The 16,732-nt window shown below is 49.0% G+C and overlaps 1 protein-coding gene across 1 annotated transcript; it reads left to right on the forward strand.

Annotated features, from left to right (window-relative positions):
- The first annotated feature begins 14,639 nt into the window (after positions 1 to 14,639).
- TMEM271 (transmembrane protein 271) lies at positions 14,640 to 16,188 on the forward strand. The gene has a single exon (XM_054811052.1). It carries the CDS (start codon positions 14,841 to 14,843, stop codon positions 16,035 to 16,037), a length of 1,197 nt encoding a protein of 398 aa, XP_054667027.1. The 5' UTR covers positions 14,640 to 14,840; the 3' UTR covers positions 16,038 to 16,188.
- The last annotated feature ends 544 nt before the right edge of the window (positions 16,189 to 16,732 follow it).

Here is a 16,732-nt window from a genome sequence, read left to right on the forward strand (position 1 = left end):
GACCAATGTGGAGCTTTTCCAGGAGAACCTGGAGCAGCAATTAGGGGCTGTTTGTCTCAGCTTAGCTTTTCAGCTCTTCACGTGGAGAGACAATGCACTGAAAATTGCAATAAGCTGCAAGCTCAGACATCACTCTGCTCCAAATGCTGTTGCTTTCAGCCTGCCTTCAAAAGCAGAGCGGGGTGTGGGGGAGGAAGGGATCACATTTTTCCCCTCTTTTCTGAAAGCCTACATACAATGGGAAAGGGATGAGACTGCGAAAATGCAGAGCACCTTGTGGGAGCCCTGCTCTGACGTCTAACAATTGCTCAGGTGTAGACTTTCTGCTGCCCTCCAGTGCCCTGTCCCCCAAGGCTGAGTTACACGGCAGATGAAATTAATGGATAATAAGGAATGAGGGGTCCTATATTGGAGACATGTCCATTTGTGCATCAGGACAGCCTTTCGAGCGCAAAGCTGTAAGGTGGGACTACTTCCAGCACAGGGAGCCATGGGAGAGATACCCTTTAGTAATAGCACAGCACAGACACCTCTCTTTTCCTTCCCCATCCTGTACCAGGCACAACACACTATGTATTTTGTTGTCTGCAACACGGAGCTTCCCAAGACAGGCCAAAAATTGAAGTACCATGAACAAGGGAGTTGCAGGAGAGCCAGAAAGGAAGCATGAAGTAGCAGTCAAACATCCAAGTCTTGTGCACACCACAATGCACAACAGATCTGAGCAACATGTTCCAGAAATGTCAGCCCAGAGCCATTCCTGAGCTTGCCCATGCAGTTGTGCATTTAACATGCAGTTTAGCAGTCTACCTGTGCAATTTGCTATCTCTGTCCCTTTTGACAGCTGAAATGCTTTTAGCACTGCCTCTATTTGTGTTCTGGTTTAAAACAAACAACTTTTGCTGCCCTATAAGACTAAGCTATTAGTGACCTTTGTAGCCACACATACCTTGGTAATTAGAAGGTTTTTAAAGAAGTGCTGCACCAGTTTCCACAGGATACTATGTTAAGGACCATGTGAAGATTCCCAGCTGATGGAATGCCCATGGTCAGGACAATTCCTCTTCCATCCACACCAAGCCCACAGCAGAGCAGGGACTTTTCATTCCTTGAAATATCAAACACCAGCTATAATCGAAAAGAACAGCAGTGTGCCAGCCTCTCACAAAATCACACTAAAGAAGCACCTTGGCAGGACTAGCTCTACCTGAATGACCTATAAGAGATACTTGCCCAATCTGTTATTGAACACTTCTAATAATGTCATTTCCATGCCCTGTCAAGCTATGTGTTCCCTAGTTCAGTATGAAGGCAGTTAGAAAGTTTTACCTTAAACCTGTGACTACAAATCTTGCTAACAGATATGACAACAGGTTACTAATTTCTTCAGTATGGTAGTCTTTGCCAAGTACAGTGCAAATCCCAGTGCCTCTGTGATCCATTTGTCTAAAACAGTTGGAGATTTCAGCAGACTAGCATCAACACATCTTACGGTAGTCAGCCTATCTTTCAATCTGCGGGCTATGACAAGGATAAGGTCAGCATGGAAACTGACCCCCCATTCCCACCATCGCATGGACTCTTTCAGGCCAGGCAAAGGCACAGCAACTGCTGTGATAAGAGCACTTCATTCCCCAAACTCTCCATGAGCTGTTTATCAACGGCTCTAAACTATATTCCTTTGAAAGCCATGAAAACAATCCCTCACCTGCCTTCACACACGTATACCCACACCCTCACAGAGGCTAATTGTATCTGTTGTTTCAGCATTTTTGAAAAAATGTTGCAGGAGATAACACTGCTGGTAGCATCACCAAGCGATGGGATTTTCTGACTTGCAGACATCAAGGTTTCACATAGTCCAGACTTTGGGAAGAATACAGCTAGGCCAGTACCAAGGTTGTTTGAAAACCCCACGTTACAAAATCAATATTTAACAGATTGGATTTCCTAGGGAGTCTTCAGAGACAAGTGTCTGACATTTGAGTAGCCCTGGGTCAATATTAATTGCACGTAACTTCTCATCTGCATTTACTGCCACGTTTCCACAATTAAATTATAAAAACTAAATGAAATCTCTAAGCTTCGTAGCTAAATCTGCATGCTAAGTTAATTAACACTGTAATGGAAACCATATAAAAACTAAGGCCTGTCTGATCCAAGGCCCATTAAAATCAGTGACAGCTTGATTATAACCTGAAGCAAATTAATACCTATGCAGCCTTGAAAAACTGGGGAGTGATGAACAGTTTTATAGATGTCAAGAAGCTGTTTTGTATGGAAGCCAAATGAGAGACCCTTTCGTGCCAACGTCAGCATTTCTGGTGCCAATTGTGCGTGCATTTTCTGGTTTTCATGAACTGGACATGAGGTAGACCTTGCAATATACATTAACGGTCTTGCTGTTTCCAGTTGTTCTTTAGGAGGCAATATGCTAAGAAATGTGGTAGCCAGCATCTAGAGGACCTGCAGCCACCTTCAAATGCTAGGCTGAGCTGAAAAGGAAAATGCCGGTTCCATCATCGGAGATGCGGGGTGCTGGGCTCCAGAGGATGCCACAATATGCCACAGTATGCTCCTCACGCATAAATTGCATTAGCATCTTTCTGTTATTGCCAAACTGCATTTGTCTTTCAATCAATCACCTGTTTTATAAAACTTCTTAATGCATGACACTTCAAAGCACTTTCTGACAAGAACAACAAAAGCCACAACAAAATTAAAACTAAAAGGAAAAAGTAGGATGAAGCAGACTTTAAAAAGAATAAAAGGCAAAATTTCGGCTTACTGTTTAAATAAGCACGGTGAAGTGTTATTCACCATACATGCTGCTTAGGCCTTTGTCAAACATAGCATGTACTCATCTAACTAGCTTTGGCAAGGTAAGGAGTCTGTAAACCAGGGACTGAGATGCCATTGTGGTCAGCAGCTCCGCAGAAGTGTCATGTGAAGAGCACCAAAGATGCGCTATAAGGATCCTGCACTCAGAAGGAAAGAGTCCTCCAGGCTGCAAGTTAATTATGCAGACAACTGAACAACAAATGATTGGATTCAAAAGCACAGCACTGAAATAAAAAAGGGACACCTGGAATATGCATGAGTTTGTATAACTTGAACCTGCAAATGTGGGTTTGTTAGTCACAAAACCTATTAAAGCCAGCTTCAGAATATTGCAGGAGAAGTGTTGCAAAACTTAATATGGTTAATTGGAGTTAATTATACCTAATTATGTATGTGCCATATTGCAGAGAGTTATCTCAAAACAAGTATCTTTAATAGCTACAAACAGCACGTATAATATACAGCACTTAGTTGAAGATTTAAAGAAAAAACATATTCAATATGCACGAAAGAAAAAGCAGACAGTGCCAACTGCTGAACAGCAGCAACTGCTCACACCAACCCTCTGAGAGCACCTCTGAGGGGGTGCACCCAACTCTCCTTTCCCCCCACACTCACTCGCTGAAAGACACCCAGCACCTTCCTCCTTGTAGCCGTGTCCCACAGAAAGCACAGGGGACTGACCACCTGGCTCTTCCTCCAGAGGAGCAAACCCTCTTCACAGACAGGCACTCCGGGATCTGCAGTCCTCACAGGGTAAAAGAAAATGTCACTGTCGGTGAGATTAAGTGGGCAAAGAGGCCAAGAAAGAGTATCCCGTCTCTGTCAGTCCTGCTCTAGGTCACCAAGGGAGACGTGACTGATGACCTAATGGTCAGGTCCAGGCGCCTCGCAAAACCGCTGCCTGATGTGCTGCATCAGGTAAAGGACGCATTTGAGCGCAGCCACCTGGCCTGGGACTGCCAAGGAGGCTGTCTCAGGCTCAGAGAAGGCAGTGGTTGTTAGGGAGGACTTAAGAGAAGAAAAGAACTAAAAATCAAACCCATTTCCCAAAGACATTGTTTCTCAAAATGGTAACGGTGGGATACAGAATAGGATTCTGATTTAGCGGGAGCCTCATCAGGGGAAAGGGGAATCAGCCCACACCCCCCATAAAGAGTTGGAGATAACTGAGTCTTTTCAGGATTTTCAGCCCACCTTGCTGTGCCTAGAGAGCTTGCTTGAGACAAATTAGCTCAGCACGTCCCCAAGAAGCTGGTAAGGGCTGCAGGCTACTTCAGAGCCCCTTACAGCAGTCTGTATTGATGTAGTGCCAACATCTCCTATGTTTAAGCGTTCAACTACCTGTGACTCCAATAAGAAATGGGCTTCATGCTGGGTTTCATGCACTTAAAACCACTCCTTCTCCTCCAAGGCACAGTCAGTGTACGTGATAGACTCATATCAATCCGTCTTCCCTGGCTGTCAGCTCCAAGACTGCAGCCGGGTTTTCTCCTGCCCAAGAAAAAATAATTATCTATATGGCATTCCAGTTTTGAAACCCACAACTTTGCCCAGGATTATTGCCATCAGAGAAGATGACTGCTTACCAAATGATAGCAAGGATAGTTCACTCACAACACAGACCCATGTTGAAAGACATTAGGATTAGATATTGGGAAAGAACTGAAATTCAAGCACACTGGGATATTGCCTAACCAGTTTTTATTGATCTATATGAGCTTCTTTTCCCCATTCTAGTTCAAAGTTTAATATCACCATCTCACCAAGAATAAACAGCTTGAACGTCCTTCAAGTAATAGGAAATAGCAATTCCAAATCTTCTTTCTAAGGGTTGACAGCGTATAGCTACGTTTTTGCCATAAATGTTGATATCTTGAGCTCTGGCACAAGACAGCCAGTAATAATAACCCAGTGTTAACAGAAAAAAAAAAAAAAGGCAAGACTTTCACTTGTTTTTCACACTCTTCTGTTCTCTAAGGTAAGCCACAAAAGAGGTTCTGGGACTTGAGATACCACAATGAGATAGTAACTGAAGCAAAAAAAAAAAAATATTGGCTTGACAACTGAGTGAGGAATTTAAATAGTCAATAGGCAGGAATGAAGGGATCCGGCAAACAGAAAATAATAAGTTGTAAGTGCAGTGGGAGGTTCTTCCATGCTTTTGAAGATGAAGGCAGGAAAGAAAAGTCTGAAATTATGACAGTGATAGGAAGACCTGAAAAAATTGTAGACATCAACAGCAGATGAGAAGGATGAGGCATGCTGAGCATCCTTTACAGCCTTCTTGCGGGGAAAAAAAAATTAAGAAAAGCACTCTGCATTCAAATAGGAATATGCAGCCATAGCAGAAGCAAAGAAAGGAAGGGAGAAGATGCATGAAGATATACAAGATATACAAGGTAGCTCTTTAGCTCTGGTCAATGCACAGGGCAAAAAAAGGTGCAGCAAAGAAATGCTCCCAGTAGAGGAATAAAACTAGAGTTGAGATACTGTTTGCACCCAGATAATGAGGAGAATTGAGAAGGAGATGGGATGGCAAGAAAGAAAGGAACAGCAAGCCTCACAGGAGAAAGAAGGAGAAAGAGAGGCTGCATGAAGGAGAAAAAAAACCCAAAACAAACCAAAACCAAACAATATGGAAAAGGCAGAAGAATGATAAGGGAGAGAACTGGAAATCCACCCCTAAACCAGGATGGGGCAGATTTACATGATAGAGCATTCTGTAAAAAAGAAAAAAAAAAGAAAAAAAAAGTAAAAAAAAGTGAAAAAAGTAAAAAAAAAAAGTAAAAAAAAAAAGAAAAAAGTAAAAAAAAAGTAAGATCTATCACCAGAGAAAAAAGTCCTGAACACAGGAGCACTGGCAGTCAGCCCAGAGCAAGCCATGATGCAGAGAAGAGAGTGAAATGAAGCACATGGAAACAGAAGAGCAAGAATGGAAGAAAATCTCACCCACAAATATGGCCAAGAGTTGGAGAGCAAAGTAAGAATTACCAAAAGTCAAGCACAACTACACTGCACAAAGGATTAACAAGAAAAAGAGCTTGCCAGTTATGTAAATAGGAAGATAAGGAAATAAAATCTTGAGGTTCTAGGCAGTAAACAGAAGAGAGAGGGAAAAAAAAAAAAAGAAAAAGTAGTTTGAAGCATCCTGTGTGAACACTCTGCGAAGCTTTCCATAAAGATGGTACCATGTCTAGAGCAAAGGCAGGGCGGCCCATGGAAATGAAAGCACTGAAGACAAGGAAGCTGTCTCACTCAAAGTGGAGCCTAAATTCACAAAGCTTCACAAACTCAAACTGAGATGCATGGACAGCTCCAACCTACTGTTACAGGAGGACCAGCAGAGGCAAGCCTGCAGGGCAGGGATAATCATCATATAACAAAAATTTGGAATATGGTGGAGAAAACCAAATTTAAACATCCATTTACTCCTTCTGAAATACAGTAAGAAGAAGTTTGGGTACATTATTTAAATCTATACCAGGAACCAGACCAAGTTTGGGGGGGGAAGGGGGAGGGTAATAAAAGACACATTTTAAAATAAGCAGAGATAAAACACAGCACAGGCCCCCCCGAGTTTGAACACTGCAGTCTCCTTTGGTGGTATCCCTATCTGTCTCTCCCTCTAGACTTCAGTGAAGCATGTGAAATGGCATTATGTGGAAAGCTAACTTAAGCCAGCAGAAATGGGTACAAGAGATGAAAAGAGAGGAAGGAGCTTGCTAAGAGGGAGACGGCAGCAGGTTGTAGAGTGAACTGAGTGAAGGTAACAAATAGGGTTCTTTGAGGAGCAGAAAGCACAACAAGGTTGACGAGGTACCGTCAACACAGAGGAGGTTCAAAGCATCAGAAAGGCAAAAGCTGAATTACCTTGAGGACTGGAATAACAGAAATTGAGGGAAAAAAAATCAGCCAAACAAGGGGAAAGGTCATCAGTCCCACCAACTGGCAGCCCCACAGCTGGGAACAACAGTGGAGGAGAATGAATGAGGTGCACTAGGTACGGATGTAGCCTCCCGCAGGAAGGATCTGGGTAAAAAGCAATCACAAACTCTAGGATAATTGGGGAAGGCCTTTTCACTGCAGATGAGGAAGCCCTAATACCATCATCTAAGGTGTTCTGGTTTCAGCTGGGATAGAGTTAATTTGCACCAGAAGCTGGGATGGTACACAGCCTGGACAGGTGACCCAAACTAGCCAAAGGGGTATTCCATACCATATGATGTCATGCTCAGCATAAAAGGGGCTAGTTGGGGAGGGGTGGCATGGCTCTGGGATGGGCTGAGTGTGGGCTGAGTGTCCGGTGTGTCATCGTGTCAGTAAATTGTATTGTGTATCACCTGTTTTGTATATTCTGTGATAAATACTGTTGTTGTTGTTGTTATTTTCCTCTCCCTTTGCTGTCCCAGTAAACTGTCCTTATCCCAACCCATGAGTTTTACCTTTTTATTCTGATTCTCCTCCCCATCCCACCGGGGATGGAGGGGTGAGTGAGCAGCAGTGTGGTGGTCAGCTGCTGGCTGGGGTTAAACCATGATACAAGGCCTTGGTAAGACCAGGAAAGATGCACACACTGTCCTGCTTATGTGCTTAAGGATGAACTGAAACTGCAGAGTATAAAGAGTTTTTAATTTAAAAAAAAAAAAGAGGAGAAGATGAGAAAGAGGAGGAGGAAGAGGAGGAAGAGGAGGAAGAGGAGGAAGAGGAGGAAGAGGAAGAAGAAGAAGAAGAAGAAGAAGAAGAAGAAGAAGAAGAAGAAGAAGAAGAAGAAGAAGAAGAAGAAAAGGAGGAGGAGGAGGAGGCGGCGGAGGAGGAGGAGGAAAAGATTTGGCCTTTTTAGTCTAGCAAAGTGAAAGCTCAGAGAGGGTATGTGTTCTGTATATAAATACATCCAGAGAGTAAACATCACCGAAGGAGAAGAGCCATTTAAGTTAAAGGACAATGTTGGCACAGAACAAATGTGTGCAAGCTGGCCACAAAATACATTTAGCACTGAGACAGTAGGGAGGTTTCTAACAATCAGAGCCATCAGGCTCTGCGCAGCCTTCCAATAGGCAGCCAAAGACTTCAAGAGAAAAGTGGGAGAGTGGGAGTTGTTCATGGGTGCCTTGATAGGGACATAATGTGTGCAGGACCAGCAGCCTTCATGGGTTGACTTATGGAGCTCCTTGTGTTCCATTTTTTGCTAACAATTTCTGCCCTTATTTAACCTCAAAATATTTTCAGTGGTGCTGTATACTCTTATACAGTGAATTTAAGTCCCCTGACAAAAGGTTACCTTTCACCAACCCCTTAAAAGCAATCTACAAATGTCCCAGGAACTCAAAAAAATGCCCAGTACTGCCCCATCATCACCCCAAAATAACACACACACCAGGCAAGTCAGGATCTGAAACACATGGCAGGCTGCGATACTGGCTCCATGAAGGAGTAAGGAATGCAGGTCTGGCAGGAGCTGAATTAAAGACTACACCCAAAACAGCCCTGTGATGTACACATGGAGGTGCAGAGCTGCTGGAACCATGCTGGCTTGGCCAGCATACAGCACTCCACTGGTGGCTCACCCTGAGGACTCTGGTAGTCAGGCAGGGGCTGAGAAGGAGGCAATCTGGTAGTGAACAAGAAACACCAAGGGCAGTGCTGTGTCTTCAATGAACCTGGCCCTCCTTGGTGAGTCAAGTCCCCCCAGCAGATGCTGCCATGGGCAAAAAGAACAGCATGTCTCCTGCCCCTTTAACCACTGCTCCTTCAGCTCTGCTGACTTCATTGCTCACCACTCACTAACCTCCACCTCTAAGTCATCTCGACTGGCATGAAAAAGTATGCACTTTGAAATAACAAGCTAGGGAAAGATCAGACAAGCAGCTAAGCTAGGGACAGAGACCTCTCAGAGGGACAAGGTGTGACAGGCAGCTAGGACAACAGCTTTGTAACCAAGCCAGAGCAGGAGCCATGGCTCACCACTCTGAGCCCTCAGGCAGCAGGGTGGTACTTCCCAAGCTGCAGATCTGTGTAGGAGAAATCTCCCACCATGAAGGCAGGCTCACCGTGGCCTTTGCTTTCAAAGACCAAGACGGATTATTCCTTGTCCCAACATGCAGCCAAAGGAAGAAGTCATGATGCAAGTGAGCTACACCTTCCCACCACATCTTTTTTGTACAGGCCAGCCCTGGGCAGAGGAACAATTCCCGTATTATTGGGATCAGAAGGGATCCCAAGATGCACTTTCCCAGTATCACAACTCTAGCTTGAGTGGGGACCTGCTCTCCCCTTCCACTCCTCTCTTGCAATTTCTTTCTGTAGAAAATGTAAGGTTGTTGAGGCTACAAAAGAGACACCCAAAAAGGGACCAGAGTTTAGCAGGGCATTAGGACAGCAGTTAGGAAAGCATCAGATATGTTTTCTGCAAATTAGTCATAATCGAACAAGTCTGTGAAATAAGCAAAGGAAAGATGTCCTTGTTTAAGTAATTTATCACATAATTTCAAATAACCGATTTTACAAATGCCACAGCAAATATCTGAACTCTCATCAGAATACCTTGTGCCCTATTTCATAGCCCTGTAAACAAAGAATATTCCTCACATAATTACCACTTGACTGAAAAGATTTACTGCACAGAGTATCGTATCCTGGAGCATTTAAACTAAAATGGTAATAAAGACTCTTCATGGGGCCCTGAACAGGTCGTCTTAGATGCCCCAGCATCACCTGAAGCCAGGACAAGGGAACAGAGCCAAGAAACAAGTATGTTCTGAAAAACTGGTTGCAGTGCTCAGATTAACCAAACACTGGCAAATGCTGTTGATGCAGGATACATAGAGTGAACAAAGCCTAGTGCCAGTCCTAGAGTCCAGTCTGACCCCAGACGTGTCCCTGCGTTGAGCAGGTCAGACTTAGACACCTCCCAAGGTCCCTTCCAACCTAAATTACCACATGACACTATAGTGCAAATGACCTTGTTGTGTCAGTACCCCTAATTTCTCAAACTCTTCTTCCCTTAATCCAAAACTCCTAGGGCCAACAGCTGCCAAAACAACTACACACCTCCAGGTTCCAGCATAGGGTTTGTTTTCTGTATTTTAACTACTTACATTTTCTTCCCAACCTCTCTGCTTCCTATTTTAAATGTCACCCATCAAGCAGCATGTCTAGACCTTGCAGGCATTTTCATCAGTGTCCAGCCACCAGTTAGCTCCAAACTTGTACCCTGATGTAGGGCCTTTCCCAACATGTGTCCTCTTAAAGTGTTTTCCATACATTCCCTACGGAGATGAGTCTTCCATTTAAAATACTGTGAAAGTAGGAGAATAGCATGCCTCAAGCACACAGAAACATCCTGGTGGACCTTGCAAATGGAAGAAAAGAAGGACCAGAAAGAAACCTAATAGATTTCAAATTTCTGATTTCTAATGCATTCTTAATAACCTTGTGTAAAGCAATTTTTGTAAAACGATTTTATCGTCCATAATGTTGACTATAGAAATAGGAAAAAAAATGTAGTAGTAGGCAGCAGAAGAAGTTATGGGAGGTTACACAGCCATCATGACTGAATAGTCAAAGCTATGACACCCATTTATCAAACTGGCATTGAAATAACAACACATACATCTTACCACAAATGCAGTGTGGGAGGAGAGGCAGACAATAAAATAATGCAATGCCTTGCACTTCGGTGGCATAAGCTGAAAATCCTCACATATTTTACAAACACATGATTTAGCTTCCAGCCTGGAGAGCAAACAATTAATAGCTCTGTTGTCCATTGTGCCACTGAGTTACCACAAAGAGGCTGATCTGCACATTACTGCAAATGTCCAGCTCTGTGCACACTGAGCAAAGCAAGCCTGCATTGCTTCTCATGACAGTGCCCACTCCCAACCAGCACCCAGCAAGCACAGTCCCTCAGCTCCCCTGTGAGCTAAACAAACCTTGGACTAAAGTTCCTCACCCCCTTTGAAGGCAGAATCTGGCCATAAATGACTCCCCCTGTAAGAAACAGAAAGCTTATTCTACGGTCATAGAGCGTTGGGAACACACGTCCCAGGCTAGTGTTGTCCCACAAAACCTTGCACACCTGTTCTGAAGTCCATCAAAATAACCCTTGAAAACACCTTTGATAAATTTTGATTTGGGCAATTAAAAATGAAAATCTGACAAACAAAGCTGGAAGATAAAACCAACACCCAGAGACACAAACCATGTGGCACCTACCATACTTTATAGACAGTAGCTATCGTACAGTTCCATCAGGTCCTGACTTTGCGATTAACTGAGGCTGACAGACCAACTCACTTGCAGTGACCAATTCAGGTGATGGACTAAGGTGGCCCAGTGGCTCGCAGTTCTGTCATAATGTGTTGCACACAGATGCTCTTTTTTCAGCAGGCAGACCTGGCTGACCAATCAGACATGCATGTATCAACTATGAATATGCAGATGGGCATCCTCACCTTGATCAGAAGGGGCTACCTGCTAGGAGTGAGGTGATCAGCAGTGCCCTTTGGGATCCATAGAATTCTCCAGTGACTTTTGTTTAGTCTGGTAGGTCAGTCATTTTTTACAGTAATTCTAATTCAATCATCTACAAATTATTCAATGTGAGATATAGATGCGATAGAATATTTTCGCAGAATCACAGAATGATTTGTGTTGGAAGGGACCTCAAAGATCACCTAGTTCCAAACCCCCTGCCATGGCCAGGGACACCCTCCACTAGACCAGGATGCCCAAAGCCCCATCCAACCTGGTCTTGAACACTTCCAGGGATGGGGCATCCACAACCTCTCTGGGCAACCTGTTCCAGTGCCTCGCCACCCTCACAGTGAAGAATTTCTTCCTTATATCTAATCTAAATCTACCCTCTTTTAAAGAGTTTTACAGAGTCTTATGTCTATTATTATTAATGTACCAAATTATTACTGTGTTTTCAGACATTTTATCCACAGACAGTTGAATTTCAACATGCAAGATATGCTAATGACCTTACTCTGTTGATAAGTGTGCATGCGTGTTTATAAAGTATCCTCTTACTGAAAATGTGCCACAGTGCAAAGCACTAAATAACCATAAAAAAATGTGCTAACTCAGTGACATTGAAACACAGGAGATTTATGAATAATAAATAACATGTGGGGAAGCATGTTGGTAATGAAACTTCTAGCCTTGCATATTGAACATGGTGCTTGGAAGCAAGTCGGTTTGGGGAGAAACGGGTAATATTTGGAAAAGGTTAACAGCAGCAAGTTGCTCCACAGGAGGAACAAAAAGGTGCAGCAGAATTGCTAGTTACATTATTAAACTTGTATGTCAGTCTGGCTTCTCACAATGCACAACTTTTAGGGTGCTATGCAAGATCAGATTCCTGTCACAAACATGGGGAAGGAAGGGTCCTTTACTTAGAAAATTACATTCATAATGAGGTAGACTGAAAAGCTGAGACAGCTGCAGGAACATGTGAAAGACCATGCTCAAGAAGCCTTGCTGCCCACTTCTGGCAGCTGCCAAAACAGAAAGCAGGAAACATCAAGAAACTCTGCACAATAAAGGAACAATCTGCCCTCAGTGGAAGGTTTGCTTTTCCTACCCTAGCCATTATCAGTTAAAGGCTGATTAATAATTTGATGTATAAAGGCTGAGTTCCCTTCTTAATTTTGTATTTATTTAGTGTTAAGTGAATGTTCTCACTATTCATAATAGTTAATCCTTTTTTGAACCCTGTTAAACTCTTGACAGTAACAATGAAATGATACAAATCCCACATTTCCCTCACATGTAAGTAAGTTTATGTAGTGTGTCAGGGAGTAAGGCACTTTGCTCATTCTACATGTAATTAGTTCAATAAGTGTTTACTTCCCACTAGCTACAGCTCCTTTCCCTCCCCACCCACATGCAGCGTGCCTCCTGGGGCCCTCTGGATTGGCAGCTGGATTGAGAGTTTACATGTGCTTTCCAATGTTTAGAGTTCAACAGAGACCTCAGGAAATAAGTGCTGTATTTTGTAAAATGCTGTGTGCCCTCTATCCATTTACTTTTTAGGAATCATAAGGACACAGGGTGAGTTCTTTTAAAAACATCCGAAGACCTGATCTTCCCCAGCAGTCTAGGCACTCAGCACAAGCAGAGTGAAGGTCCCAGATCCCACAACAAAATCTTCAAGTGGCCGTAGATCAGCAGACCTGCACGCCCCAATCCTCAGGAGCCAGGGACTGCCTGGGAAGGGAAAGAGCTGATGATGATTGCAGGTGGCATGCCCAGCCATCCTCTCCTGAAGGGACTCAAGAAGGTTGGTCCCACCCCCACAGCCAGGGCTATAATCAGGCAAGGGGATCAGGTAGCCACAGGTCAGCCAGCTCTGGACTACCAGGATTGACCTCCTGACACAAAGTGCTCCATGGGCCCTTTGTGAACAGGAGGGAGGGGGCAAAATTCCCTTGTCTGTGTGGCCCCAAGGGGCAGGAGGAAATGTTCCGTTGGACCCCCTGATACTTTTCAAGGGTGCCACTGGGGAGGGCTGGACTCCAGGCACAGCAGCTTCCCACCAAGGGGCCTTGGAGGGCCACAGGGCCGAAAAACCTCTCTCCAGGAGGAGCAGCTCCTGCCACGCAGCTGCCCGGCCCAGCCCAGGACTGCAGCAGGGTGTCGGTGCTGCCCAGGGAGGTGCTGACAGGACCTGCCCTGACGTGACAGGGGGAGTGGGGTCGCATCCCTGGAGAAAGCTAAACACCAGATCACGCCCCACACACACCTCCCGCCACCAACAGGTGCATTGGCTCTCTTGGAAAGGGAAGAGGAAATGGCTTGGAAAACGGCTTGCTCTCCCTCGCTTGCTCCCCTGAATGCTAATCAGCAGCGCCGGCTAAAAATACACAGCAAGGCTGGCGTGTGCGCACAGAAGGGGAAAATGGGGGAACTGGAGGTTCCAGCTTCCCGGAATGAAAAGGGACAGGCAAGGAACAGCCTTCCCCAAAGCCCCCGCTCTCTGTCCGGCGGCCGGCACAGATACGGCCCCCTTATTCCCCAGCTCCGAGGCTGAGGTTCCCAGCTATCCTTCGGGAGGCCATCGTAGGTGCTCCCCGCGGAGCCGCCGGGCCACCTTGTACCGGACGGGAGCATCCCGGGGGCACTGGTGCGGGCAGTCGGCTCCCGACCCCCGCCGCCCACGGAGCAGCGTACGTGGCCCGGCGGGGAGCAATGCCACCGGGGTTCGCTGGCAGAGCACAAAACAAAGAAGGGTGCCGGGGACTGCTGCCTTCGCGGGCGCGGATGGTTTGTGCCGGGCAGCGCGGAGCCGAGGGCTGGGTCCGCTGCATCAGAGCCGCCGACACACCGCAACGGAGCCCTAGGGACGCACGGCGGCCCGCCGGCCTCCTGCAACAGCAAGCGCTAAAAAATAAAATTACGAGAGACAGCGAGGACGCGAGCACGGAGACAAGCAGCAGCCCCCCACATCGGAACCGGCGGGGGGGTGGGGGGTTGCGCAGAAACCCCCGCCGCCCCCTGCCCTAGCTGCGCATCCCTCGCCGCGCTCCCCGGCGGGGAGCCGGACGGAGGGCGGGCGGAGGCCCCCCCGCGCCCCCATGCCACTCCGGGGGGAGAGCGGGGAGGCCGGCCTCCCCTCCACCGGGCTGAGGCGGGGGTCGCACTTTCCCTCGCCACCTGCGGCGGGCCGCCTCCCCGTCCCCCCGCCCGCCGCGGCTCCCATCCATAATTAATCGCCTCCCCGCAGCCGCCGCGATAAGAGAGGGCGGGCGGGGACGAGGAGGCGGCGGCGTCCGGGAGGCGGGGGGGGGAGCGTGTGCGCTCGCCGCGCCCGGCTCACTGCGGCCGGCGGCTGCCTGCCGTGCAGAGGGGAGCGGAGCTCAGCCGCCCCGTCGGGGAGCGCCGCGCTCGCATGGCCGCGCCGCTCCGCGCCGCCGCCGCCGCGGGGCCAAGAGGGGCCGCGGTAGGAGGATGAGGCGGACGGCGGGGCGGCGGCGGCGGCGGCGGCGCGGAGGATGAAGTGGAGCGTGCGGGGAGCCTGCGCCGCGCTCTCCAGCTGCCTCCTGCTCGCCTGCGCCCTCAGCGCCGCCGCCGTGGGCCTCAAGTGCTTCTCGCTGGGCTCCGAGCTCAAGGGCGAGCCCTTCCGCCTGGGCACCGCCGCCGGCGCCTTCTACTCGGGGCTGCTGCTGGCCGCCGGCCTCTCGCTGCTCGCCGCTGCACTGCTCTGCTGCCGCCCGCCCGACGAGGCGCCCGCGGTTCCGGCGGCGGCTCCGGCCCCGGCGGCGGCTCCGGCTCCAGCCCCCGCGGCGGCTCCGGCTCCGGCTCCGGCTCCGGTCCCGGCCTTGGCCTCGACCTCGGCCTCGGCCTCGGCCCCGGCTCCGGCCCCTGCCCCGGCTCCAGCCCCGGCTCCGGCCCCGACCGGGGATTCGGTCCCGGCGGGTGGCGGCCCTGGCGGGGGGCAGGCGGCGGCCGCGCCGTCGGGGCCGGTGGAGAAGGCAACGCCCGGGGGGCGGCAGAACTTCTTGCTGCTGGGGGTGCTGGTGTTCATGCTGGGCGTGCTGAGCGCCTTCGCCGGCGCCGTCATCGACGGCGACACCGTGTCGCTGGTGGAGAGGAAGTACTCGCACTACTGCCTGCTGCAGCCCGGCGGCGTGGCCCGCCCGCGGAGCAGCCCCGCGGCCCTCGACAGCTCCGCCGCAGCGCTCCGCTGCCAGAAGCTGCGGGACTACCAGCGCGGCTTGGTGCTCTCCACCGTCTTCAACGCGCTGGAGTGCCTCCTGGGTCTGGTCAACCTGCTCCTCGTCAAGAATTACAAGGCCTCGCAGCAGCGCGGGCGGCGCCGCCGGCGGCGGCGAGGGGCGACAGCCGCGGCGGCGGCGAGCGGGCGGCGGCGGCGGCGGCGGGGCACCGACGAGCGGCGAGCGCCGAGCCACAGCCAGGGCTCTCTGTTCTCCGGCGGCGAGCCCGAGCTCAGCCCCGGGGATTGCCCCTTCCAGGCCGTCTCCTACATCAACGTGGGTGTCTTCCACGTCTTCGACGAGGCGGGCGTGGAGGTGCACTGTGGCGGGCATCCCTCCGTCGAACTGCCCGGCTACTCGCCCATGGACCCCGAGCTCAACGCCTCCTACCCCTACTGCTACCCACTGCCCAGCGAGCAGCCCCCCGCCTACGAGGAGATCTACCCCGGGGAGCCCTCCGCTCAGGGCACCTAGCGCCGACCGCAGGCGGTACGCCCAGCTCCCCGCCCGGCCCTCGGCTCGCCCTGACAGCCGGGAGCGGGACGAGCGGCGGGAGCGGGACGAGCGGTGGGCGCGGGAGCGGGCCCGGCAGCGCCCCGCAGCCGCGGGACCCGGGGACAGCCCTCGCTCGCACCACCGACGGGATGGAGCCGCGGGCGCAGCGGGCCGCGGGCAGGTGCCGCCGTGCGTCTGGCTCTGCGGAAGCTTTTCTTTCCTCCCTCCCTGCTTTCCCCTTACTTTACCCCTTCCCTCCCTCACACTGACCCTCCGTCCGTCCCTCTGTCCGCCGGCGGCTGAATTTTCCAAAGGCTGCGCAAGAAACGCCTAAGGGTTGGTTCCTCCCGCCGCCTCTCCTCCGTAGCCAAGTTTAGTTCCCTTCAAGTGATTCATCAGTCTCCAGCTTTAGCAGTCCAGAGTTACCCATTTATGATAACCAGCCAGTGTAAGGAAAAAGTGTCATGAAGCTTCTTTACCTCTCAAAAGAGCTAAATTTCTAAACAACGCAGAGACATTTGTGTCACGTTTACTAGAGGTGTATTGGGGATCTTTAACGTTTACACAACTCCTTGGGAGAATTGAGTTCTGTTTTAAGATTTAGTGAGTTAAAACATTCGTTGGTCTTGTAAGATGCACATTGAGAAAAACCTGCACTTTGAAAAAGAAACAGG

Source organism: Grus americana, chromosome Z (assembly GCF_028858705.1).
Source record: "Grus americana isolate bGruAme1 chromosome Z, bGruAme1.mat, whole genome shotgun sequence".
NCBI lineage: Eukaryota > Metazoa > Chordata > Aves > Gruiformes > Gruidae > Grus > Grus americana.

Excerpts from the sequence above, each read along its gene's own strand:
- TMEM271 (XM_054811052.1), top strand. The coding sequence starts at position 14,841 with ATGAAGTGGAGCGTGCGGGGAGCCTGCGCCGCGCTCTCCAGCTGCCTC.